The 26,897-nt window shown below is 48.0% G+C and overlaps 1 protein-coding gene across 1 annotated transcript; it reads left to right on the forward strand.

The window, feature by feature from the left end:
• The first annotated feature begins 6,398 nt into the window (after nucleotides 1-6,398).
• Nucleotides 6,399-24,521, forward strand: SURF4 (surfeit 4). The gene is made up of 6 exons (XM_065418827.1): nucleotides 6,399-6,548; nucleotides 18,753-18,939; nucleotides 20,542-20,618; nucleotides 21,607-21,650; nucleotides 22,454-22,640; nucleotides 23,573-24,521. The coding sequence occupies exons 1-6, from the start codon at nucleotides 6,501-6,503 to the stop codon at nucleotides 23,837-23,839; spliced, it is 810 nt and encodes a 269-aa protein (XP_065274899.1). The 5' UTR covers nucleotides 6,399-6,500; the 3' UTR covers nucleotides 23,840-24,521.
• The last annotated feature ends 2,376 nt before the right edge of the window (nucleotides 24,522-26,897 follow it).

The following is a 26,897-nucleotide window of genomic DNA, read 5'->3' on the forward strand; positions in this document are numbered from 1 at the left end:
CTCCACTCTCTGCCCCCACCTCTCACCACTGCCCCTGTGCCCTCCACTCTCTGCCCCCCGCCTCTCACCACTGCCCCTGTGCCCCCCACATCCCCCCTGCCCCTCCACTCTCTGCCCCCACCTCTCACCACTGCCCCTGTGCCCTCCACTCTCTGCCCCCGCCTCTCACCACTGCCCCTGTGCCCCCCACATCCCCCCTGCCCCTCCACTCTCTGCCCCCACCTCTCACCACTGCCCCTGTGCCCTCCACTCTCTGCCCCCACCTCTCACCACTGCCCCTGTGCCCTCCACTCTCTGCCCCCCGCCTCTCACCACTGCCCCTGTGCCCCCCACATCCCCCCTGCCCCTCCACTCTCTGCCCCCACCTCTCACCACTGCCCCTGTGCCCTCCACTCTCTGCCCCCACCTCTCACAACTGCCCCTGTGCCCTCCACTCTCTGCCCCCACCTCTCACCACTGCCCCTGTGCCCTCCACTCTCTGCCCCCCGCCTCTCACCACTGCCCCTGTGCCCCCCACATCCCCCCTGCCCCTCCACTCTCTGCCCCCACCTCTCACCACTGCCCCTGTGCCCTCCACTCTCTGCCCCCCGCCTCTCACCACTGCCCCTGGGGCCCCCACATCCCCTGCCCCTCCACTCTCTGCACCCCTGCCTCTCACCACTGCCCCTGTGCCCCCCACATCCCCTGCCCCTCCACTCTCTGCCCCCCCGCCTCTCACCACTGCCCCTGGGCCCTCCACATCCCCTACCCCTCCACTCTCTGCCCCCCGCCTCTCACCACTGCCCCTGTGCCCCCCACATCCCCTGCCCCTCCACTCTCTGCCCCCCCGCCTCTCACCACCCGCTCCTGGGCCCCCCACATCCCCTGCCCCTCCACTCTCTGCCCCCCGCCTCTCACCACTGCCCCTGTGCCCCCCACATCCCCTGCCCCTCCACTCTCTGCCCCCCGCCTCTCACCACCTGCCCCTGTGCCCCCCACATCCCCTGCTCCTCCACTCACTGCCCCCCGCCTCTCACCACTGCCCCTGTGCCCCCCACGCCCCCTGCCCCTCCACTCTCTGCCCCCCCGCCTCTCACCACCCGCCCCTGGGCCCTCCACATCCCCTACCCCTCCACTCTCTGCCCCCCCGCCTCTCACCACTGCCCCTGGGCCCCCCACATCCCCTGCCCCTCCACTCTCTGCCCCCCCAGCCTCTCACCACTGCCCTGGGCCCCCCACATCCCCCACTCCTCCACTCTCTGCCCCCCCCGCCTCTCACCACTGCCCCTGGGCCCCCCACATCCCCCCTGCCCCTCCACTCTCTCCCCCCCCCGCCTCTCACCACTGCCCCTGTGCCCCCCACATCCCCTGCCCCTCCACTCACTGCCCCCCCGCCTCTCACCACTGCCCCTGGGCCCCCCACATCCCCCACCCCTCCACTCTCTGCCCCCCCGCCTCTCACCACTGCCCCTGTGCCCCCCACATCCCCTACCCCTCCACTCTCTGCCCCCCGCCTCTCACCACCCGCTCCTGGGCCCCCCACATCCCCTCTGCCCCTCCACTCTCTGCCCCCCGCCTCTCACCACCCGCCCCTGGGCCCTCCACATCCCCTACCCCTCCACTCTCTGCCCCCCGCCTCTCACCACTGCCCCTGTGCCCCCCACATCCCCTGCCCCTCCACTCTCTGCCCCCCCGCCTCTCACCACCCGCCCCTGGGCCCCCCACATCCCCTGCCCCTCCACTCTCTGCCCCCCGCCTCTCACCACTGCCCCTGTGCCCCCCACATCCCCTGCCCCTCCACTCTCTGCCCCCCGCCTCTCACCACCTGCCCCTGTGCCCCCCACATCCCCTGCTCCTCCACTCACTGCCCCCCGCCTCTCACCACTGCCCCTGTGCCCCCCACGCCCCCTGCCCCTCCACTCTCTGCCCCCCCGCCTCTCACCACCCGCCCCTGGGCCCTCCACATCCCCTACCCCTCCACTCTCTGCCCCCCGCCTCTCACCACTGCCCCTGTGCCCCCCACATCCCCTGCCCCTCCACTCTCTGCCCCCCCGCCTCTCAACACCCGCCCCTGGGCCCCCCACATCCCCTGCCCCTCCACTCTCTGTCCCCCCGCCTCTCACCACCGGCCCCTGGGCCCCCCACATCCCCTGCCCCTCCACTCTCTGCCCCCCCCCTGCCTCTCACCACCCGCCCCTGGGCCCCCCACACCCCCTGCCCCTCCATTCTCTGCCCCCCCTGCCTCTCACCACCCGCCCCTGGGCCCCCCACGCCCCCTGCCCCTCCATTCTCTGCCCCCCCCGCCCCTCACCACCCGCCCCTGGGCCCCCCACGCTCCCTGCCCCTCCACTCTCTGCCCCCCGCCTCTCACCACCTGCCCCTGTGCCCCCCATGCCTCCTGCCCCTCCACTCTCTGCCTCCCCGCCTCTCACCACCTGCCCCTGTGCCCCCCATGCCTCCTGCCCCTCCACTCTCTGCCTCCCCGCCTCTCACCACCTGCCCTTGTGCCCCTAGCCTCTCACCACCACTGCCCCTTCACCCTCTGCCCCACCCGTGTCCCCAGCCTCTCACTACCTTTGCCCCCTGCCTCTCACCACCCTGCCCCTCCACCCCTTCTTTGCCCCCTGCCCCTGTACTCCCCACCTCTCACTGCCCCTTCGCCCCCTGCTCCACACCCCTCCTCCCCCTTGCCCCTGCTTCCTGCCCCCTGTCCCGTTCCCCTGGCATTGGTGAAGCAGCTACAATAGCATTAGCAACACACTTAAGATTTGTTTTAAATGTATAATTTTTAATTTTAAAAAATTCAAGAGGAAAAAAACGTAGCTGCCCAGTCATCACTCCAGAGCAGCCCTGCTGCAGCTAAATAGCAACTTGATGCCATGTTCATGTCAAAGCTCCAGACTAGAAGTAGGCCCCAATCCTGCCTATATTGCTCCTAGTCACTCTTCATATCAGTAAAGTTATTCACACGCATAAGTGTTTGAAGGATCGAGCCCTTCATTCATACTTGCCTGGGGTGCTTTGTGGTTGAAGATTTCTGGAGTCATGTACTTTGCTTTCCTCTTAATCAGGGGGGCTGGGACAATTTGTATGGGGGGGGGGGGTGCTGAGAGCCATTGAACCAAACTGCAAACCCTGTGTACAATGGAAACCAGTTCAAGCCAGGAGGTGCAGCAGCACCCCCAGCCTCTGTAGGTCCAGCACCTATGCTTTTAATTGATAGTAATATTACTCCCGCTGAATAGCTACTAGATTGCTCAGTCATGCATTCCTTGGGCAGCCAAAAATTCCATTTAATCCTCTCCATAATGTATAAATTATATAAATCTGCCTGTTTTACGACATGCATCATGATGCAATGGATACCTTATCAATTGTCCAGGCTGTTACTATGATTCCAGCTATCATTAAAAGGGTTAACAAATGCAAAATAGATCCAGGGACAAGGAAGAAGAATTTTTATGCCACTGTGGCCCTGATGCTACACAGACTTTTGCACATGATTCATTGTATGCGTGCCGCGAGTAGTCCAAGTTACTTCAGTGGGACTACTCACAATATGTATAGTCAAGCGTGTGCATAAGCCTTTGCAGGATCAAGACCTTGGTCCTTTTACTGGGCTCCTTCATACATTGCAACAGACTGTGATACTGCTGAAGGGAGAATTTTCATTTGAACAGAATAAGCTCTTGCAAAGAATATTAAAGGACTATAACTTTTCAAGGAGCAGGGTGCTCTGTCTGCTTATTCGCACTGCTTTCTTCACAACAGTTTGAACTCTATTCAAGTGTGCACTTGTGCGTGCCACAGTCACTCCATAACCAAAACAGATTATGACAATTTACTTTAGAGAACTCTTACTTTATTACATGTTCAGAGCATTATACGAGTTTCTGTGCTTGTGCTTGTTTGTTGGGTGTACTCGACTCATCCTGTTTGCTCTGGAGAATGTTTTCCTCTCCAAATCTTTGTTTTGTATGTTGTATTCAATATGTGGTATTTAAAAACAACAACAACAAACTATTAATGCACCTACAGGATAGAGGAAAATATTTTGGTAAAGGGGAAAAAAGGTTTTGCAAGCCTCAAAAATATTTATAAATAACATGGGAGGGGAGAGATTGTTTAAATGATGGAAATTATCTTGAGAATGCCCTTTTAAACAACATTACCTTCAGGGTAGATGTCAAAACAATGAGATGAAAAGAATCACCTGGGGAAAGGACAAGAACTACATGGCAATTGGAACACAGTGCCTGAAAGGTGCTGGATTTTTGCAGAAGGATGGCTTGTTACCGATGAAGCAAGCTATTGTTTGGGTCTCAAGGCTTCAAGAATCAATCTCTGTGCAACATTCTCCCATGCACAACTCAGCCTCCAACTTTCCCAATTGATATCCCAGTTGAATTTGTGGGACAGAAGAAGGCAGGTATGAGCAAAAGAGAATGTGTCCAGATCTGGTAGAAATCATGTTTGGAATGAGTCGATGGGGAAACAGTGGATGGAGGTTTCCTGTTAAATAGGAGGAAATCTGGGAAGCATGCTTGCCAGCGCTGAGATAAAGGGGCAGATGTACTGGTCACCCAGAAGGCCTAAACATCTCCACATGTGGCTCTCAGGTAACAAGAAGCAGCTTGTGTTCTGTCCTCCATAGTACCAGAGCATTCACAGTGAACATCAAACCATGCAGCAACCGGTCCGTGGTGTGTGGTGGCCCTCCAGTACTGGGCCCTTCTGTGGATGCAGATTTGGCAGCTGTTCTGACCAGCTCTTGCTTCAAAGCTAATTCTGCAATAACTCCTGCATCCCTTCCTTGGTCATTTCACTTCAGGACTCCTCTGTTTAGTTTTACTACATTGCACCCAGATACACTATTATAAATCTGTCTATATTTAAATACATTTTAAAATCAATGTCCTCCTCACCTTTGGGTTTCCTGGGTAAAGCTGGGCAGGGGAACAGATGTACAAGGGGTTTGGATCAGCACATGGTTGTACGTAGAAAAATACACTGGGGGAGGAGACAAGAGCGGACTGGTTTTGCTGTAGGAATGTTTTCCAGTTGCATATTGCAGTTCCCTGGCACTGGTTTAGCAGTATTGCCAACCCCAAGTGTTCAAAATTCATGAGACAGGCCTCAAAAATTCATGAGCTTGGTTTACAATGAGTTGTAAAAAGAAAAATAATAAATTTGGGCAGCTTTCTCATTGCCTTGTGGTTTTTGAGCCTTTAGGGTGATCTTAAGTCACGTTTTCAAGATTTCATCTAATCATGAGGGACTAGAAACTTGTTTTTATTTGTTTGAAGTTAAAGCTATGATTCTCACCTAATCACATGCCTCCAGAAGCTGGGGATTTAAGAAAAACACCAAATATTGTGAGGCATACAATAAAATCACAAGAGTTGGCAACACAGGGTATGTCTACACTATGAAATTAGGTCGAATTTATAGAAGCCGGTTTTATAGAAATCGGTTGTATGCAGCCGATTGTGTGTGTCCCCACATAAAATGCTCTAAGTGCATGAAGTCGGCGGACCGCGTCCACAGTACCGCGTCCACAGTGTTTCATAGTCTGCCATCCTACTTTGTAACTACCTCTATTTCAAGAAGAGATGGCTCAAAACTAAAACCTTTTCCCAAAACAAACAAAACCTCCCCTCTCACTCCACCTTGAATACTGTAATTAGACATGTTAGCACCCAGGGCAAGCAAGTATATTTGCATCCCCTACCATTTTTGTTGTCATTTTCCCACCCTCACAGTTTTGCGCTCTGGTTGGTTGCCGCCCTGGTTATGGCCGTGCTGGGGGTTGAATAAAAGGAGGTTCATATGCCATGGAAGTGCTCAGAAACCATAGGCAGGGGTGTGCTGTGCTGTACAAGAAACAGTATAGACTAGAATAGACATAAACCATCAAACAAAATGCAGACAGACTGGACAGAGGAGGATTTGGGACATTGAAAATCCCCACCAGTTTTGCAGATCCACCCCCTCGGGCTTTGAACTTTGTGTGTTTCCTGGGTTCCCATAAAATGGGTCCTGGACCCAAACCGCCCCAGCTTTGGTTTGGCAAACAAGATTTCGCAAAACTGAACCCCAAATCCACCGAAGCGTTGCCCATCTCTGATTTCAGGGCAGTGATTGGCATGAAGGATCCTGCTCCCGCCTCCTCCTCCCTTCCATGGGCTGCTTTCACAGGGCTGCTGAGGTCCCTTTAAGAGTCAGACACATGCTAGAGATAGGGCAAACTTGTATCTCATGTCAGTTACATGCAATCGACTCCCTCCCTCCTTCCCTTGTCGGGGATCCTCCTGCTGCTAGCGCTGTTCCTTTAAGAGTTGGCCTACGTGGCAGACGCAGGAGACAGCAGCGGCTTCAGCAGCAGTAGAGAGGCACTTCCTGTGGAGGAGCTTGCAGCAGCAGCAGAAGAAGAGGAGGCAGGGGTGTGAGAGCCCAGGCAGCAGGCAGACACCCAGCCTGGAGGAATTCCCCTCTGCAGCACCCACCCAGCAGCTGAGACCATGGGCCAGAATGACCTAATGAGCACGGCTGAGGATTTTGCAGACCAGGTGGGTGTGTATCCCTCTCTCTTATCCCTTCCCTAGGATGGAGGCCTCCTCCCCATGGAGAGGAGCATTAGGTTGTATCCCTCCCAGGGGCTGTGGGGGTCTCCCACTGAAATAAAGGGGGAATCGGTCTGTGGTATGTACCTCTTGGGGGCTCTGGGGTCTGTCCCCACTTTCCCCAACCCAGAATACATGGGAATCAGCTAATCTTGTGTATCCCTGAATGAGCCTGCCATGGGGTCCTGCCCCTCCCAGGGTAATGGGGGTGGGGGGGAAACAGTCAGTGGTGTGTGCCTCCAACATCCTAGCATATTGGGGGTTGGGGAAACAGTCTGTGGTTTGTGCACTGGGGACACTATGGTGTTCGTCCCTGCCCTCTGGATAAAGAAGGGGATCACTCAGTGATGTGTACCCCTGAGGAGCTCTGGGGTCTGCCTCTCTCTGATTTGAGGACTTCATTAACTCAGCCAGAGTTTATGGGCCTATTGGGTGGCTGAGGGTCTGTGGCCTGCAACATGCAGGAGGTTGGACTAGATGATCATGATGGTCCCTTCTGGCCTTACAGTCTATGAGCCTTACCCCCCACCTCAAGAATAATGGGGGATCAGTCAGTGATGTACAGTATACCCTGGAAGGGACATGAGGCATTAGCCTCCTTTATTCTCAGGGTGTGACGGTTGGTGGTAATCCTGCTCCCCACCAACTAAAGAGGTTTTGTCATTTTTGTTACCCATGAAGGAATGGATCTTGCCCCCACCCTGGAGCCCGCATCTTGTGCCTTCTTTGAATGAAACTGTCAGATCAGTGCTATAACCCTCCTCTCCTGGGAGCCTGGCTCCTTCCTATCTGTTAATAAGTGTAAAGAGTTCCGTAAAGGGGTGAGGAAGGCCAAGCCATTCTTCCTATCTCTCTCCAAGAAGTGTCCAGGTGGCATGTAGCAACAGGGAATAGGGGATATGCGAAAACAAACGTGCAGTGAAATGATAATGGAAAATCCTAATCCCAGACTGCTCTTAGACCATGTCCAGAATCATTAAGTGGAACAGATGAAGAGGAACCATAGGTCTCTGTCTATGCTTTAGGTTCAGAACAAAAGTCAACCTGGATTGTTAAACATTCCTGTATAAATGGTCCTTGTAGATATTGATGCCAACCTAGACAGGCCATCTTGTGCTGTTGTGTAATACAGATGTCTATGATAAATCAAAGCTTAGAATCTCTCATCTTGCTGTGAGTGAGCTGAATAATACGAATGAAGTATTCAGTCATTCTCTTTGTGACAGTGTCGTAAAGCAAGATCTCTGTTGGCTTGGTGACCAGTATATTTTAAAATTAGGTAGTAACATCTGGCTGCCTAGAGCTAAGATCTGAAAAATCTGACTTGATCTGGCTCTAGACTTTTAAAGCAGGATGAAGGTTGGATGATGCATATTACAGGATCTAAAATGGATATGCCACCCTTGAATCCCTGTAACTGACCAGCACTGGAAAAACCTGCCATTCGCTGTCTTTTCTAGACAGATGGTTTATTTAGGACCTGATTCTGCTGTCTTTATGTTGATTTCAGTGGGACTCAATGTGTGTGGTAGTACTCAGCCTGAATAAGCGTGTCAGAATCAGGCCCAGTTTGTCTTGTGGGAGTACAAGATGAACAGTTGCTGTATTGTGTTCATATCCTTTGCTAAATTTTATGACTCTTGAGTCCTAGTTGGGTTTTTTTTTGTTTGTTTGTTTTTTTTAAAATACCTGTGTGTTTGTTCCCATGTGACTATTTCTGGGATCTTAAATATTTTGTAAGACCCCCTGAACGCCTTTTTGTCCAGCATGAAGCCCTGTCTGCCCCTTCCTGGAATAACGTTCATTGAAACAACCTTATTTCTCTTTGACCCCATTTTATTTAAAAGTGACTATTCTTAGCTACAGCCTATTCCTGATGTTTGTGGACACTCATCCATCAGACTGCGAAACCTAGTGGTTTTGCAAGTAATTCATTTGCTAACTCTAGGTCCAAATAATTGCCCCCTGCTTATTCTAACCACTACCTATGCTGCTAAAACACAAACCCATACGCGTGTGGGAGTGAGTTTACAAAACAATAAACAATGGGTATATTTTTGCATATTGGGCATTATGTGTTAGGGACGTTCTTAGCTCATTTGAAACGGAACATTTGAACTGGGATTAGATTAAAGATTTTTCGGATGGCTGGGCGGGTACATCAGATTAATACCCTAGAATTTGGATGCCTCCTCATTGACTGCCTTATTCCTCCCCATTCCTTGTTATAATAGTTGTGATGAGCTAAAATGCTATTGCTTTCTCCCCATGGGAGCAGGTGTAATGAGCAGCTCTATTGGTTATTAGGGAAGTTCGAACCTGTGACCTTTAGCACCCAAAGCACAGGTTTCTGCCCCTTGACCTAAAGGAGTAAGTCTGCTAACTAGCAGCAGTAATACGCTTTTAAGCCATATGTGGACCAGCCACTAGAGGAGAATATGGCACACTTAAGTGTGTTACAGAGCTGGCAAGGTGTTCTGAAGGGGAGATAGATTGGGGTTGGGATTGACCTTGGCTCTGGAAATGGTCTTTCTCTTACAACCAATGTTTGCCCACTTCATGGGTGTGCAATACAAGACACTGTTTTGTTTGGCATTTTCTTAACTGTGGGCTTTAAGTTGGGTGGGCTTTGCTGGTTGGCAGGAGTGGGTGGCTTAGGGGAGAACCAGCTTCCCTGATTTGATGGGATGGGGAATAATTATTTATAGTGCCTAGTACAAACAGAAGATGCAGTCCAAGGCTTAATTTGTCCCCAGGCTTGCTGGGGCTGAGTAAGTCTGCTGTGAAAAGTGATACTTGTATGCTTGTTAATATCACTTTTCACAACAGACTTACTAGCCAGCAATAAATAAATTGCAATGACTTGGATGTGTATATGTGCATATGTATTTGTTTTTCAGAAAACTGTTTAGGGAAAAAGTGCGAGAGCAGCCACCAGCAAGACTTGGTGGCTGCACTCTGAGGCCACCAAATAATTTATCCTGAGAACCCCTGGCCTATAGTCCCCCTTTCTAAATACTGAGTCCTCCTGGGAGGAGGGGAGGTGTCATTATCCCCACTTCACAGATGGGGGTTGAAACACCGAGAGAAGAAGTGATTCACCCCAGGCCAGAGTGTAGAGCAGGGGTCTCAAACTCAAATGACCATGAGGACTAGTACATTGGCCCGAGGGCCGCATTACTGACACCTTCCCCCCACCGCCCTCGACCCTGCCCCTACTCCACCCCTTCCGTGAGGCCCCGCCCCTGCCCCCGCTTCTTCCCACACCTTCCCTGCCCCCATTCCAACCCCTTCCCCAAAATCCCCACCCCAACTCTGCCCCCTCCCTGCCCCCAGGGGTTGCAGGAGGGGTGTGGGGTGTGGTGGGGGCTCAGGGCAGGGAGTTGGGGTGTGGGGTGCAGAAGGGGTGAGGGGTACAGCAGGGGCTAAGGGTGTGGCAGGGGGCTCAGGGCAGGGGGTTGGGGTGCAAGAGGGGTGCAGGGTGTGGCAGGGGGATCAGGGCAGGGGGTTGGGGTGCAAGAGGGGTGCAGGGTGTGGCAGGGGGATCAGGGCAGTGGGTTGGGGTGCAAGAGGAGTGCGGGGTGCAGCAGGGGGTCAGGGTGCAGGAGGGTTGCGGCATGGGGCTCAGGGCAGTGGGTTGGGATGCAGGAGGGGTGCAGGGTGAGGCAGGGGGTTTGGGGAAGGGGGTCGGGGTACAGGGTGCGGCAGGGGGCTCAGGGCAGGAGCTTCGGCTGCAGGAGTGGTTCGGGGGGCAGGATCTGGCCCGGCGCGTACCGGGGGCAGGGCAAGCTCCCTGTCTGCCCTGCCCTGCTCCGGGAAGAGGCTGGAACATGGGGAAGGGGGGGCAGAAGGGCTGTTGTTGCTGTTGCTTCAGGCACCGGCCCCAGCAGCTCCCATTGGCCACGATTCCCCGTTCCCGGCCAATGGGCGCTGCTGGGGGCGCTGCCTGAAGCAACAGCAACACACAGCCCCTCCGCTCCCCCCTTCCCCATGTTCCAGCCTCTTCCCGGAGCGGCGTGGGGCGGGCAGGCAGGCAGGGAGCCTTCCCTGCCCCCGGTGCACGTCCGGCCAAAGCTGCTCTAGGTAAACACTGGGGGAGGACGTGGGGGCTGTGAGGGGCTCGCGGGCCGCAGAAAATAACCCCGCGGGCCGCATGCGGCCCCCGGGCTGCGTGTTTGAGACCCCTGGTGTAGAGTTTGGTGCCAGGCCTGAAATGAGATCATCGCATTCCTTGCTCCCTGTCTTGTACTTAGGCCACTGACTCATGTTTCTCTCCATAGAGAAACAGAGTGGCTCCACATCAGGGTTGCAGGGATGGGTCCTGTATCTTTATCAGAAACAAGACTGTAAACAGCATGTTGCAGTCCAAGTGTCTCTGTGCTGTTTACTTGGCAGCTGCCTTTACCACTTTGATCCTACCGTCAGTAATTCGGGAATAAACAGAGGAGCCTTTTTCCTGGTGAACTTTGGAGCATTCTTATTGTTCATAGTGTCCCCTCCGGCATTCTGGAGATGAGAGCCACAGGTGAAGCTTGGCGAAATGAGAGCTGCTTATGTAAAAAGAGCTACTGCTCGCAGTGTGCCATGGTCTTGATCAAAAAATATAATGGAAGGTGGGGAGGTCACTTAAGCACCTAGGTGAAATACAAAGCTAGGTTTGCCCAAGGTAACATGAGGAGTCTATGTATGTATGTCCCAACCGACAATCGTAAGATATCTCACCCTTGTCTCTATAAGAAGTCTATGTCAGAACCAGGAATAGAATTCAGATCTTCTGGCTCCCAGTTCTGTGCATCAGTCTTAAAACCATAGTATATCTACAGTCTCCCTAGCTGCTGCTTTCATTATTGCTTCATAAGTGCCATAAATGGGCATTGTGCTTTAGAGGTGTGTATGTATAGAGACGGTCTCTTTCTCAAGACCTTACAACTTAGACCAAAGATGACAGGAGGAGATAACAAGGGATGTGGTTGGGAAGGATGATGATTTGATCACTTAAGGAGACAAGGTGGGTGAGATAGTATCTTTTAGCTGCCCATCTTCTGTTGCTGAAAGAGACAAGCTTTCAACAACAACACTGCAAATCACTTAAGGGAGTAAAGCAGGTGAGTCAAAGATTAGAGTTGGATTACAGAGCCTCCTTGAGGAAAGAGATTTAGAGAAGGGACTTGATCCAGGGAATGCTGGATCCTTGGGTGTGTTTATTCCGAAGCTAAGAAGAGTATTTAAATCTGTGTCCTCCACAGGACTTGGTTTATTGCCCTCATAACCTCATTAGAGGAGAAAATGGCAACACAAAGCCCTTCTGCGGTATGTGTTAATGACTTGGCTGGGAGTGAAGAACCAGTTGTCCTCTCAATAATGTTTAGTTTTTCCAGCTTTGTCTGTGCTTGTGTGAGATGCAGTCTTCAGTATGGTCCATGCAAGGCCCACAGAATAATAGGTCATTTGAATATTCAGTGTATAGAAAACCCTAAACTGCATATGTGCCATGAGTTTAACATCATCTCCTTCCCTCACTTGAATAGTTTAGTCTTAGCTTAAGTGTATTGTGTCTGTGAAGCTCAGGTAATTACATTGTGTGTACCTCTAATTCCCGTGTAGTTTCAGTTGGATAAGATACTAACTTCTGTCTTAATCTGTTACTATGACCTGTTAAACAGCTGCACCCCAGAGGTGGCTGCATTGCAACAGTGGTTGAAGTGATTCTAATTATAGCTATAGTTTGCATGGTGCTGTAGGGCGTTGAAAAGAGGTATATAAATCATGACTACTAGAGATGGGCCCAAGCTGTAACATGTGGATCAGAACTTCCACAAAGTTTGATGTCTGGATCTGGCATTCTGGTTTGGTCCTATTGATTCAGTCCCATCACTAGAAATTGCCCATTCTAGATAAATCATGGGGAGTTCAGTACATAGGTACTCTGAATCCTAAAATCACTAGACACTTCTGATACATGTCCTGCACTATCCTAGTTAACTAATGGTATAATCTCCTCCTAGACCTCCTCAATTAGTCTTACCCCTTTCTGTTGTGCATTCTATTTCTGAATTTGACTCATTTTCTCTACATTTGCTGTGAGCAGTGGCTTCAATGCTTACATGTGAGTTGCATAAACACAGCTGTATGCATGATGGATGTCAGAAGATGGTTTGCATTGAGATAAGGTTGCCTAGCATTGCTCCCGCCTTCAATCTATCATACTTGTTTTCCGCTGATTGGATTGCAAGCACTCTTGTTTACCAGGCAACATACAATTCTCTTTCCTGTGTGTGCTGAGAGGGGAGGGAGCCTGAGTGAGGGAGCAATTTAAACTTTTTATCATGGGCTGTTTGGTTTTCAGGGAAGGTGACAATGAGACAAGTCCATTACAACAAAAGATAGTAGGTTCCAAAGCTGATGCTGGGAAGTAGAGCTGCCCCTTAGCACTTGTACTTATTTTGCAACCTTTCCACAGTCTTGTTCCTGCTGATCTTCAAGAGGCAACCTCCCACTACATTCCCTCTCCTACTTCGCGTTCTCTGAGGAGGTTCCAAGGCAGGCTTTTCTCCGCCTTTCCATTTTCCTGCTCCTGCTTTATCGAATCATTTTAACCTCTGCTCTTCCCCTCAGTTTACGCCTAAATTTAAAAACTCCCTCTTGTAAGAATGTACAACTTCCTCCTTCACTGGCTTATTAGCTTGATTGATTTGTTGTTTAACAGTTGAAACTTCTCTATTGATCCCTACAATTGTATCTCTTCATCTAGATGCTTTCCAGGCAGCCCCCATCAAGAAAAGGAAAGATTTAGGAAGCCTTTTTTTTTTTAAACTGCCTCTCATTGCTCCTAACTCTACTCATACAACCACACCCTGAACCACCTTAAATAATTCATCCCCCTGCCCGTCGTTTTCAGATATGCGGGGACACTTTTTTCTGGGCCTGGTCTACACCTAAAAATTAGCTACATTGCTCAGGACTGTGAAAAATGTCATGCCCTGTGTGATTTAGTTAGGTTGACCTAGCCCCCACTATAGATGCAGCTAGGTCGGTGGAAGGATTCTTCCATTGACCTAGCTACCGCTTCTCGGAGAGGAGGATTAACTGCATTGGGAGAAACCCCCTTCTGTCGATGCAGGAAGAGTCTATACTAGGGTGCTATGGTGGCACAGTAATGTAGACATACCCTTAGTTAAACATCTCTAAAGCTCTTCACACAACGCACAGTCAACTTGTGGAACTCTTTGCCAGAGGATGTTGTGAAGGCCAAGACTAACAGGGTTCAAAAAATAACTAGATAAATTCATGGAGGATAGGTCCATCAATGGCTATTAGCCAGGATGGGCAGGGATGGTGTCCCTAGCCTCTGTTTGCCAGAAGCTGGGAATGGGTGATGGATCACTTGATGATTACCTGTTCTGTTCATTCCTTCCTGAAGCACCTGGCATTGTCCATTGTTGGAAGACAGGATACTGGGCCAGATGGATCTTTGGTTTGACCCATTACGGCCATTCTTATGTTCTCTCCAGCTTCTGATGTAGCTGAAGAACAGGGAAAAGCTGCTGTCAAGGTAGAGAATCCTTTCTCCCTTGTAAAGGCCGAAGTATACAGAATGCCCAGGGAGAGGCATCCCTGCTCTGACAGAGGCCAGGTCGGTAACCCAGAATCACATGCTTCCACGTGGGGGAGCTGGATTGAGGTCTTTAAGTCAGCGTGCACACCCCCTCCCTTCCTCTGAACCCTAGGAAGAGCCAGCTGAGTTGGCTTTCTCTGACAGGTTGGGTTTGCGTACGCCTTGGGTGGCGAGGAAAGAGACGGCTGTTTGAGAGTCTGTTTCCGACCCCCTCCAGGAATTCACTTGGCATTGGCACAATCTGTTCAGACACTTGGGATGGAGAATCTTGGTTTCTGTCTGGAACCTAGTTAGTCTGTCACCTGGGAGAGCTTGTCTGAACATCTCAGTGTGGTATATTCTAACAGGACTCAGAGCTGGAAGCAGGGCAGGTACCATTTGCTCACTAGAAACCCAATCTTGTTAGCAAGCTGTGGGTCAGTATAAACCCAGAACTACTCTAGTTCTGGGTCAAGGGGGGATATGGCACTTTGAATGCAAACATTTTTCACACCCCTGAGCGACACAGTTGTGCCGATATAGGTCTGTAGTGTAGACCAGACCTCAGTTAAGGATCTCTAATCAAAACTTGGAAGGTGGATCACAGCCTGCCTCTCCTGCCTCGTGCATTTGGGCCTTCCCTTCCAAATCAGCCACTGTTTTTAGCGGGTTTCTTACACATGCTGCATCCTCTGTATGCTCTCTACCTGTTTGATGGTACAAGCCAAATGTAGATCCCGTTCCTCTTCTAGGAAGAAGACAAGGTTGCACCCTATTTCTGACTTGCTGGTTGTGTATTCTTTTTGCTTGGGGATTTCCAGTGCAGTGCACTGATGCTAAAACAGGTGCTTTCAACCCTCCTGATGCCCAGGTGTTGAGCTATTACGCTTTCCTGTCCAACGTGGCTGATTAGGGTGTTGCTGGGCGCTTTGAAAGCTTCTCGATCATTAGATTGATGTTGGAAAGTGCTGCTTCCTCCTGATTAAAATTCATCAAATGTCTAGCATGTTGTACAAGCAACACTCAGATTATTTCCAAGCTGAGGAGTAAGACTTGCTTTCTATACTTTCTATCCAGTACTTTTGGAGCATTTAGTTCTTTTTTCCCTGTGTCTCTCACTCCTGCATTGTACATGGCACAGAATTCCAGCAGAATTTGCACAGAATTAATGTTCCCTGAATTAATGTTCCCAGAATTTTAGTTTTTCCTGAATGACCTGTGATCTCCCACTGTCAGACCTGCACATGGCAGCCAGAGTGTGGCCATGCGCAGGGCTGACAGCGGGAGCCCCAGCTGGATGCAGAATTTTAAAATATTCGCAGAATTTTAAACTTTTTGGTGCAGAATTCCCCCAGGAGTGTCTGTTGTTTGTAATAGTTTCTGTCTGTGCTACAGAAAAGGACCCTTCTAAATCAATCTCTGTATTCTCACAAGTGCCTTAGAAGCTTGATCTGTAATTCTTCTTTCCCTGTAATCTTATCCTCTTCCATGGAAGTCACATGGTTGGTTGGTTTGTTAGCAAAGTCCACATGATTGCCTAATTGTGGGAATAGGGTTTATTAACTTGTAGAGGCTGAGTCTGGGGCAACAGAACAGACATGTGGGCTCGGGCCCATTTTAAAAAATGGGAACAAAATTACAGCAGTTATAATTAAAAAAAATATAAACAATACACTTACCGGCAGAGGATAACATCTAAAGTATGCCAAATTTTAGGCTTGAACTTTTGGATGAAAGGTATAACTTTGTTATGTACAATAACGATGAGTTTAAGAGGGTTTGTTTTTGTTTTATTTTCTCCACTTGGGGTACGTGTAGGAGTTCCTTGGGTAACTCAAATACAGTTTGAAGCTCTCTTGATCTGCTATTTTGGACCAGGCAAGTGAGCTATTTTCTTTATTATTATTATTATTATTTTATTTTGTTTTTAACTTCACATTGGTTAATTTTAGGTCACATCTCCCTTGTATTAATGTGTATTTAATTGTTCTGTTTGTATCTCACTAAATGACAAAGATCAAAAGAAAAGTATCTGTCCAGATTCACTCATCTAGCTGTTTGAAAAAATTGTATATTCAAAAATCCCAAAGTATAACATTCAATCTGTACTTGGTTGAGGTTTGTGTTCAAAGTATGTTTAACTGACTTGAATCTTGACCCTTTAGACTCTAGATGCAGGTGACCCAGGACTAGTGTAGTTTGCTCTTCTGATATTAACTATTTGGGATGTCTGTTGTGTTAACATTTCTGCTCTGTTTTTATTCATGCTGACCTTGAATTAGGCAACAAGGAGGGTTTCTAATTTGCACAGAACTTGAAATATCCTTTATTAATTGGTTAATTATGGTGGTGGGAATAAGCTTTTAGAAGTGCCTTTAATCTCCTGCCACCCTGAAGCCAAACAACATTGTGAGAGCTGCAAAATTATACTAACTAAAAACAGAAAGTGAAACTGATTAGTCTAGTTTCATTGTCCAAACTGAGTACTGTAAAATGCAAGCAGTGAACGTCATAAACAATGAGAAGCTAGCTTAATTTTTTTTGTCAACATACATTTTTACCGGTTAGTTTGCTGACTCGATTAGCTAAATTCTCTACTAGTATAAACTGGTGCACCTCCACTGAAATTAACTGAGTTGCACCAACAGAACATGGTCAGTGCTGGGTGTGACTTTTTACTTTTTTTTTTAAGTTCGGGTTCCCTAATGGTGCAAGAAACACTGGTGCAAGGGGACCAACACAAGACATATACACTGTTTTCATTGTGTATTTCCTTTTTGTGACATTCCTGATACCTTTTGAAGAACACCTCTATACAGGTGGGTTGGTTGGTTTGGTATTGTGGGGTGTCTTTTTTCCCCCCCAGTGAACATAGTTTAGATTCTAACACTGAGTAAAATTACTTGAATCAAATAGTCCCATAAATCATTTTTAATACATACTGTGTGTGGGTTGGGGGAGGGGGGTTATAACACATAGTCCCCCTACTGCTAAACCAGGAGTCTCTGCAAAACCTGGCATTTCTACATCAGGAGTCAGGCATGTGCACGCATCTGGTGGTGACACTGCTCAGCACGAACTGCCCATAAAATCTGGAGATAGGCACCTTCTGCTTCTCTTCTGCTGTTTATTTTAGAATTGACCATCTCTATCTCACATACAACACCTGACAGATGTCACTTGAATTACTTGGCTGTTCTGCACCTGGTGTTGATGCCCTAAATATGTTTCTTAAATAAACAGTCACCTCACTTTCAGCCAATAGGCATTTTCTATTACTAAACATCTCCTGGTACTATTACATTGCCTATAAACATCACTACTTTCTATACAAGTGGAACGTGCTATTTGCAGGTTTCTAGGGCTGTTTGTTAGGAAATAACTTTTTCTGTACCAAAGGGATGGTGGGGTCAGTGGAGGAATAACACCAGACGCTTTTTAATATTAACCTGGGATCAATGCAGTGGTTCTAAATTTTCAGTAATGGAGTGCAAGAATCCAACACCCACGTGGATGCCAGCTTGCTCAAGAGGTACATATAATCATGGCGACTGCTTGCACAAACAGAGCTGCTGATTAGTCATGTGTTCTAGGTGTCTGCACATGGCTCCCTTTGCACACCAAAATTGTGGCCCTTTAGTCTGAGATTTGTGTCAGAGCATTAAATCTCCAACCAGTTATTAATCCCCATCAGGATATGCCTTGGTGCTCTATTACAGTTACTTAAATGCTAATGAAGACTTAAATGATACACCAGCTGAGAACTGGAGAGTGAAGAGGCGATTAGATTTTTTTTTAAAATATGCAAATATCTTGCACCTGTATAATTTGTACAAGAAGCTAGACTCCCTGGGGTGTATGTTTTGGTTCTCCTCAGCAGTAGTTGCTCCTATATAATCTATAATTCTCACAATGGCAGAGTGACCTAAGGGTAAATTTTCAGTATTCTCTTCACATGATTAGACACAACTTTCCTTCCCAAGAAGAGAAGCGGTGTGCTCAGTTCCTCGTGCCTCTTGGTGACATATATATATATATATATATTTTCTTTTTTTTTTAAATACTAGGTTGCATTGAACAGTAGCTATATATAACTGCCTAATTCATCTTCCTGAGTAGTGTTTTTTTGTTTGTTTGTTTTTTATGTGGGATGTGATTCTTAATGGGACTAGGGGCTGAACTCTGTCTCTGTATGTGTTTATCCTTAAAATCAACTAATGTCATGGTCAGTTTTTCATCTACAGTCAAACCCTTTTACTATTGTATAGGAGAGTCTTAAGCCTGATGGCACAATGTGTTGATACTTGCGGAGGAAGAAGTCAATGGAAATTTTGCCAATGAGAACAGGGGAAACGTAAACGCATAGGTGTTTTAAACCAGAGTGATATCGAGAGGGGTTGGCTTTATCTAATTCCCCAGCACATCTACGTTCAGCAGGATCTTGTGGTGGAGGTGGGTGTATGCACATGCACGTGGCGGTGCTATGCCTGCAGTCTGCAGAGGGGCATGGCTCTTGGTTTCCTTGGACATTAATCCTGCACTGTCTGCCCATGTAGTTCCTGAGAGTGACGAAGCAGTACCTTCCCCACGTGGCTCGTCTGTGCCTGATCAGCACCTTCCTGGAGGATGGCATCCGCATGTGGTTCCAGTGGAGCGAGCAGAGGGATTACATTGATGCCACGTGGAACTGTGGCTATTTCCTGGCCTCCATCTTTGTGTTCCTAAATCTCTTTGGACAGCTGAGTAAGTGGCTCTTAATCGTCTATTAGGGCAGATGCCAAATCACGCTAGTGTTTCTGGCTCATGGGAAGCCTAGTTTATTTATTTATTCTTTACCCATCAAGCGCTTTATATTTTGATGATGCTTCATAGGTTGAATAAAGACTTTTCACTGACCTCCCCACATGTTTTGCTCCTTGACTGGGAGTCCACATGGTACCTCTTGGTCAATGAAAACTCTGAGGAGTCCCTTAGTTGATAGTATTATTAGCTATTTAATTCTGAATGTGTACCCAGATCTTAATAGGTGCATTCTGTAAGTAAAATACTTCCTGTTGTTTGTTTGTTTTGTTTTTTAAAGAGGAGGAATTGCTCCAATATATCAAGATGATTACAGTGCCATGGGTTTCTTGCCTCAGCCCAATATTGGATCTTACGGAGGTTAATGTCAACTGGAAAAATATTTTGTCTTGTTTTATGCAGGAAGCATTTCAATCCTGTCCTCTTCACAAAAGCAATAGCATTGTGTTAGTTCATGAGGACTAGGAAGTGAAACAGACTAGACACTTTAAGTCTAGCTCCTATGTCCATGCTGAGTGAACAGTATCATTGGTGGAAAAGGAACTAAATTCTCCCTGTTTATATTGCGTGTCCCCCTTTTTAAAATTGTCTCGCGCACACACACTCCAATTGCCTAGTCTTTCAAAGTCCTGTGTCCAGGTTTTGCTTTTGTATTTTGTCCAGGCAAAAATTTAATTTTGCTAAATCTTTTCCCCTGGAGATAGCTTGCTTAATAGACTTCTTTTAGTCAACAGTTCTCAGTGTGGAAATCTGCCTGCAGGGAAATGTGATCAGTTTTCTTTTGAATGCAAGATTTAAAGGAAAGCTTCGGTTTGTTTAATATTCTGTATTCTCGAAAGAACTATGGTATCATTCTCCCACCACCACTTCACGAAATGCAACATCCAAACCATACTTGGCTATTTTTTTGTTTAACTTCTTGTGACATTAAGCGTACGTCTACACTGCAGTAGAGCCCAGGTCAATTGACTTGGGTTCAGGCTGCAGGGCTAAAAATAGCAGTGTAGGCATTCAGGCTTGGGCTGGAGCCCAGGGTCTGAGACCCACCCAGGCACCTTGCAGGGTTTGAAAGGGTGGGCACCAGCCTGAGCCCAAATGGCCACACTGCAATTTTATAACCCTGCAGTCTGAGCTCCACGAGCTGGAGTTAGCTGACCTGGGCCATGCTGCGGCCGTGCTGCAGGTCTTTTATTGCAGAGTAGATGTACCCTTGCATGGCAGCTGCCAACTAGTACGATGTGCCAGGGACTAAACCAAGCATATGTTTGATCCTTTGCTCCATCACCTGGTGGAATAATGGAGAGATGTTCTTCAGGAGCCATAAGACACTGTCGGCTATAGAGAAGCTCCTTGGAGAATGCAGATTTTAAAGCTGACCTTCCCCCCAAAGCAACAGTGTTCTGACACCGATATCTCCTAGCAGAGGCTCTCTCTGACTTGGCTACATGAAATCCTTAACCTTCTGAAATTCAAAACACAACCAAAGCCAGCTGTTTCCTGTGTGAGCTGGAGATGTGGTAACGCTGTTTAATTTCCCTTCCTCAGGCGGCTGTATCCTGGTGCTGAGTAGGAACTTTGTGCAGTATGCCTGCTTCGGCTTGTTCGGAATTATAGCATTACAGGTAGGAAGCCTCAAGTCTTCCAAAGTACCATCCCTATCTTTCCGGCCCTCCCCACCAACCCCAATGGGACTGATCGGCCTAAGCTAAAAGCAGCAGGAAGGACTGCCCTGCGCATTGAGCCCACTGCCCTCCTTCAGTTGGCCATGATCTCTTGTGGCAACGTGGTTACCGCTGTTCTTCCTCTGACATGCACAGCGGCGAGGTATTCTCTTGTGGCAACGTGGTTACCGCTGTTCTTCCTCTGACATGCACAGCGGCGAGGTATTCTCCTTGGATGCTGATAGGATCAGCCGGCTGTAAGTGCTTGGAAAAACAAGTATCAAACCAATCCTGTCCCATATAGGAGGAGGAGGACCTCTTTGCAACTCACATGAGCTTCAGCAGCCTACTGCATAAGAGACCTAAACTGCTTTGGTCTTGACCCCCCCAGTACTTGCTATAAGAATATCCCAACGTGGAAGGATCCCCATTTTATGTTTTAAAAACAAGAAGAAAAAAAACTTCTTTTGGACAGGAAGGGTTTTTGTTAACATTTTGTCTAAAGCAGAACAGTAGGAGTTATAACTTCTGGGTTCTATTCCCAAATTTGCCACTGACTAGTTGTGTGATCTTGGGCATTTAATTGAACCTTCCTGCCTTTCTGTTTTTTCCCCATCTGTATAATGGGATGAATACTTGACTGCCACGGGGGATTGCTGAGGGTTAATTAACTATCTGCAAAAAGCCCTGAGAGTCACAGATCTGCCCTGCTATAAAAAGCACCCAGGCTAATGAGTGATCCTGACCGTCTGCATCCAAAATGGATTCTAATAAAAGCTTCTTATTGTCATCATGCCAAACTACTTGCTAAACTAAGTAACTTTTTAAGATGTTATTGATTCTTACGTCCTGCATTTAATCACTGACTTTGAACACTTTAAAAGCTCTCCCTTCTCAAGGAGCTGGAAATAGCTTAAATATTTCAGTATTTCTTTTTTTCCCCTCCCAGACCATTGCTTACAGCATTCTGTGGGATCTGAAGTTCTTGATGAGGTAGGTCCTAGTTTATTTTACCTCTGTACTGTCCTCACAAATTTGCTTCTGTGAATGTCACCCAGGGATGGGAATGAAGAGATCTTTATAAAGGTCACATTTAAGGCCATGTCTACACGACAAACATTGATCAACGCAAATTACGTCGGCCCAAAGCTGCTGCAATCAACGTATCGCCTGTGCAGATGCATACTTGGCTCCTTGCGTCAACACTGCACATACTGGCCAGGAGTGCTTGTGTTGCTGTGCAATGCACCATGGGTAGATAGCCCAGCGTGCAACATGCCACCATCCAGTGCACTGTCTTTTGGGGATGTTTTTGGCAATGCATGACGGGGCAGAAATGAGTCGTGCAGGGGTGATTGGGAGCAAGGAGTCAACTTCCTAGCGTGCAACCGGCTCCATCCCATAATATCCTCTCTGTCCCATGTTATTTGCACCTTTTTAAAAAAAAAATCCCACAAATGCATGCCATCTTCCTTGCTGTCTGCCATCCTTGATAGAAGCTTGGAGCCTGCACAGCTCTGCACTATGGTCATAAGTGTTGTTGCAAGCACTGGATGCATGATCCTCTTGTATCTGCAGAGCCATAAGAACTACTGAATCAGTGGGGAACATGATGATTTCTTGGAGGGCAGAGTGCTGTGGGACATAGTGAGAACCAATTCAAGGTTGTTGGTGGCATTCTCACTCATTCAGGTAGAATGATCTTCGTGACGCATCCAAGACGCTCTATGATGTGGCTTTTATTTTTCTTGTACTGACCTGTAGATTTTTCTTCTCCATCTCTTCTCTCTCCCCAGGAACCTTGCCCTTGGGGGAGGCTTGCTGCTGCTTTTGGCTGAGTCACGGTCAGAGGGGAAAAGCATGTTTGCCGGTGTCCCCACCATGCGGGAAAGCTCCCCCAAACAGTACATGCAGCTGGGTGGACGTGTGCTACTGGTCCTCATGTTCATGACGCTGCTACATTTTGATGTTAGCTTCTTTTCTGTAAGTATCTGGCACAGAACTGGGAGTCACGGCATTGGGCTTCACTGCTCTGCTACAGCCTGGGTGGGGTCCCAATCCAGCAATTATTCTCATGCGAGTCCTCATCGATTTCACTGGGTCTCCTTATATAAGACTGCCGGATTTGGGCCCTGTCAACTAGAGATACTGTGTTCTGACCTCCTGGACATGTTATGAGTTAAAGGTAACAGGAAAAGGCCCTTTAGTTACTGAAGGAACTTAGAGATGTCAAATAATCTAGTGATAACCTGCATCACAGCCAGGATGGGCAGGGGTGGTGTCCCTATCCTCTGTTTGCCAGAAGCTGGGAATGGGTCACTTGATGGTTACCTGTTCTGTTCATTCCCTCTGGGGCACCTGACATTGGCCACTGTCAGAAGACAGGACACTGGGCTAGATGGACCTTTGGTCTGACCCAGTATGGCTGTTCTTATGTTCTTACAGCAGCCTGTTGCATTGCCTTTACCTGAGTAACGCTGCAGCGATTACACCTCCTACATGCATATTTCTCTAAGGCCACGTCTACACTTACGGCAGCATGTACAGTACAGGCACTACATGTGTAGCTACACACCACAGTGAAAGGCTCTGGCGGTGGGGAAAGACTCCTACAGCTGCCAGATGCTTTCACTGTGGTGAGGAAAGGCTCTGGCAGGGGGAGGTAGCAGGACATGACACTGCTAAAATTAGCAGTGCAGACGTGGGTGGCCTGGCTTGGGTGTGCAGAGGGCTATGCAGGGTCTATATCCTGGGGTGTGTAGGACACTCTACCCACCCTAAGCTATGGCTTTCTGTCTACACTGCTATTTATACCTGTGCTAGCTGGGCATGCAGTGTCCGTGCTCTCTATGCTACCATAACAGAGCTGTGTATAACCCTGACTCTCCTCTTTCCTCTCCCCTCTGCTACTGCAGATTCTCCAGAACATCGTGGGCACAGCCCTGATTATCTTAGTGGCAATTGGCTTTAAGACCAAGCTGGCTGCCTTGACTCTGGTCATCTGGCTGTTTGCCATCAACATCTACTTTAACGCCTTCTGGACCATCCCAGCCTACAAGCCCATGCATGACTTCCTCAAGTACGACTTCTTCCAGACCATGTCTGTCATTGGAGGGCTTCTCCTGGTGGTGGCGCTGGGTCCTGGTGGCGTCTCCATGGACGAGAAGAAAAAAGAGTGGTAACGGGAGCAGCGTAGCTTCTCAGGACACAACAGCTTAGGTCCAGGACTGATTCTCTATGGAGTCAACAAAAACTGCCAGCATTTTACGTATACCTGCCCCTCCCGTACCTTCCCCTGTTAAAGGCACAGATGTCTTGAGAATTTAATTTACAGTGGCACCAGTAATCTGATCATAGATGATAAATCCTCCTTCTTCAAGGAACATTGCCTAGGTTTATTTTTTTGTTTTGTTTTTAACTTCCTAGAATTGGAACTAACCCAAGGAATCCACATTTCATTGAGTACTTCAGTAATGGCTTTTAAATTTAAAGTACTGTGAGCAGATACACAGCAGTATCATTCAGTGTGCTGTTTGGTTATTTTTTCTGTTTCCTTTTTAACTCTAACAAGTGAATTCCCCACTCCCCGCAGAGAACTAAAAATCCTCTGTGTATATAAAACCCAGCTGCTGGTTAGAGCATTGTTTGTACAATTGGAGAGTTACGCTAAGCGAAGACATTGGTTTTAAAAAATTACAGTATTATGTACCCAGGTCTGAGCAAGGGGAAGGTCCTTTCCACACCCAAAGAGACAGAGGGAGGGAGAAAGAATGTCAGAAGCAGCTGCATCCTTCTCTAGATGAGGAAAAAGAGGGTTTTATTTTCTGTAATGAAAATGGAATGTCTCATTTCTGTTCCTGAACGGAACCAGGGGGGGGGGTGGTATATTGCTGGAAAGATTTCCGTACGATGTTGGGGGTGGGTTAGTGGGAAGGGTCTCAAGACAGACTTCATTTTAAAATGTACTGTGCCAAAAATCAACCCTCCTTTTCAGCATTTTCCATCCACCAACAAAGGGGAGCAAGCCAGACAGTGATTCCCAGAGACAGCTCCTTTCAGCAACCAACCAGCATTTATCTAAATATGGCTCCAGGTTCTTTCAATTTGAGCAGTAACTGGTGGAACCAATATTTGTGGAGCTGTGAAAGACCTTGTTCCTGGCACTGAAAGGCAGAAGCTCAAATGCTGAGCATTTCATAATGCATGCAGGGTTCACATCACCTCACCAGTGGGTTCAGAGCAGTGTCTGATCTTCCAGCCTAGAGTGCCCTTTGCTTTCTTGATCCATTTCTGCCAGTCTCTCTTATAGATGCAAAAATTCCTTCCCTCCCCCCCCCCCCGAGCAACAGCAGGTACAGAACTCTCAAGGGAAAGCACCTGCTCTGGCATCCCTGCTCTATCCCTGGGGTAGAGAATGCTTTCCTGAACAGGCGCCATTGTTCCTGTATTAGACAGCATGCAAAAATCAGCTGTGTGATGCCTTACTGCACTGATTCTCAGTCCTGTGTTTCAAATGGCATCTGCCTCATTTTTGACAGTCGTAGCTAAGACTTCTAGGGAGTGGAATATACTTGGCAGCGTCTTAACAGCTGGGGGAGGTAACTTATGCATTCTAACCCTCTGCTGAGCGTTTCACTCAGAGAGGAAATGATTCTTTAGTTTAAGTGGTTTGAAGGGAAACAGGTCCTGACTTTGCCCCATCAGTGTAACCTCTTCTTTCACCTCACATCCATCCCTGCCGGGAAGGGGCATTTCACCCTCTGCTAGTGGACTAAATTGATGTTTTGTTTTGTGTTTTTGTTGGTCTTACTGACTTGGATTCTGTGAGACACTCGCCTTGTGACTTTAACTAGCAGCTCGGCAGGCTAACTGCCCTGGTTTCCTGCATCAGTGGCTCCTTTCAGCGTAGCTGCTTACATCTCCACTTCGAAGAGCAGCCCAGCTCAGCATCTCCAGCAGGCAGCCAGCTCCTGGACTTTCTTCCCTAAGGAACGCTGCTAAGCCCGTTGACCTGGACAGTGCAACTTAACAGTCTTGCCTTTACCTTGGAAAACAGGATTCTCAGCAGCTGGTGATAAATAGAAATGCCTCCAAGAATGTTCAGCCATTTACATCAATGTAAGGGAGAATGGCCTCTGCAGTGACAGAGAGCACTAGGACTGGAGAGATTTCTTAAATTCATTTCATAGTTACCCTGTGGCTTTTTTTATTTTCCCCCAGAGCAGGCTTTGCAGGAGGTGGTTTTTTTTGTGCCTCAACTGCTCTTGTAGTGCCTGTGTCTTCATTGTGCAGGAAACTAAACCTTTCAGCTTCCTCCTGACATTCAATACATAAAGGATATGACTGACTTTCACACTGCAGTTGCTACGGGCAACTGTTTAGAATACACGCACGCCCCTTAGCTGCAGCAATATTCTCTTCCAAACATTCTAGCTCCTGTGGACAATTCAAGTATTTATAAGTTAATAGGTAGAAACAGGTCTTGTAACTACCCCTTAATTAGCTTCCTTATGGCTGATCCCCTCATTCTGCCCAGCTAAGGAGCTTGATCACTTTGGAAGAAGAATTGTTCAATATTTCAGAAACTAACTGATACATGAAATTCCTCTCTCCTGGAGAGGCTGCCTGCAGCCCCATAGGAAGTTCAGGCATCACAAAATCGATGTTCCCCTTTAGGAAAGGTAAATGTCACTAGCCTTTGGAACAGGGATCTTGCAAGTACAGTACAACATCAGCATTAAGGAGAGGGTTTGTTTTTAAATACACTGCTCTCTTCCCGCCAGCATGCTACTTTTTAGCCAATGTGTCCTTTGCAAGAGGGCTAGCTGCGTCTCACGTGCACTGCTGTACTGCATATCTTCCAGAACTGATGCAGTGACGTCTCTAACGGTTGGAATGCTCTCTTGAAGGCAGGATGTAATCTAGCAATTGGCTTTGCAAAGTGTTCTGAATTCACTTTTTTTTTTTTTTTTTTTTGCTTTATGTGGAAAGAGAAATAGGTATAAATTCTCATTTTATGCTGTATTTTGTATCTTAGTTGTGTTTGAAAATGTTTTGATTTTTGGAAACCATCAAAATAAAACTATGGCATCTTTGTTGTATCCAGCTTGAGTGCATGGTTGGTGACCCTTTGGGGATGGTGTTCCCTGGCTAAAGCTTGGTATTAATGTTAATATCCTCTGTGTAGTAGATTCCTGCGTGGCAGGAAGTGGAATAAAAATGCCAACCCTTTCAGCAAAA

Source organism: Emys orbicularis, chromosome 18 (assembly GCF_028017835.1).
Source record: "Emys orbicularis isolate rEmyOrb1 chromosome 18, rEmyOrb1.hap1, whole genome shotgun sequence".
Taxonomy (NCBI): domain Eukaryota; kingdom Metazoa; phylum Chordata; order Testudines; family Emydidae; genus Emys; species Emys orbicularis.

Excerpts from the sequence above, each read along its gene's own strand:
- SURF4 (XM_065418827.1), top strand. The coding sequence starts at position 6,501 with ATGGGCCAGAATGACCTAATGAGCACGGCTGAGGATTTTGCAGACCAG. Across the intron at positions 21,651-22,453 it reads GATCTGAAGTTCTTGATGAG|GAACCTTGCCCTTGGGGGAG; the intron begins GTAGGTCCTAGT and ends CTCTCTCCCCAG. Across the intron at positions 22,641-23,572 it reads TTGATGTTAGCTTCTTTTCT|ATTCTCCAGAACATCGTGGG; the intron begins GTAAGTATCTGG and ends CTGCTACTGCAG.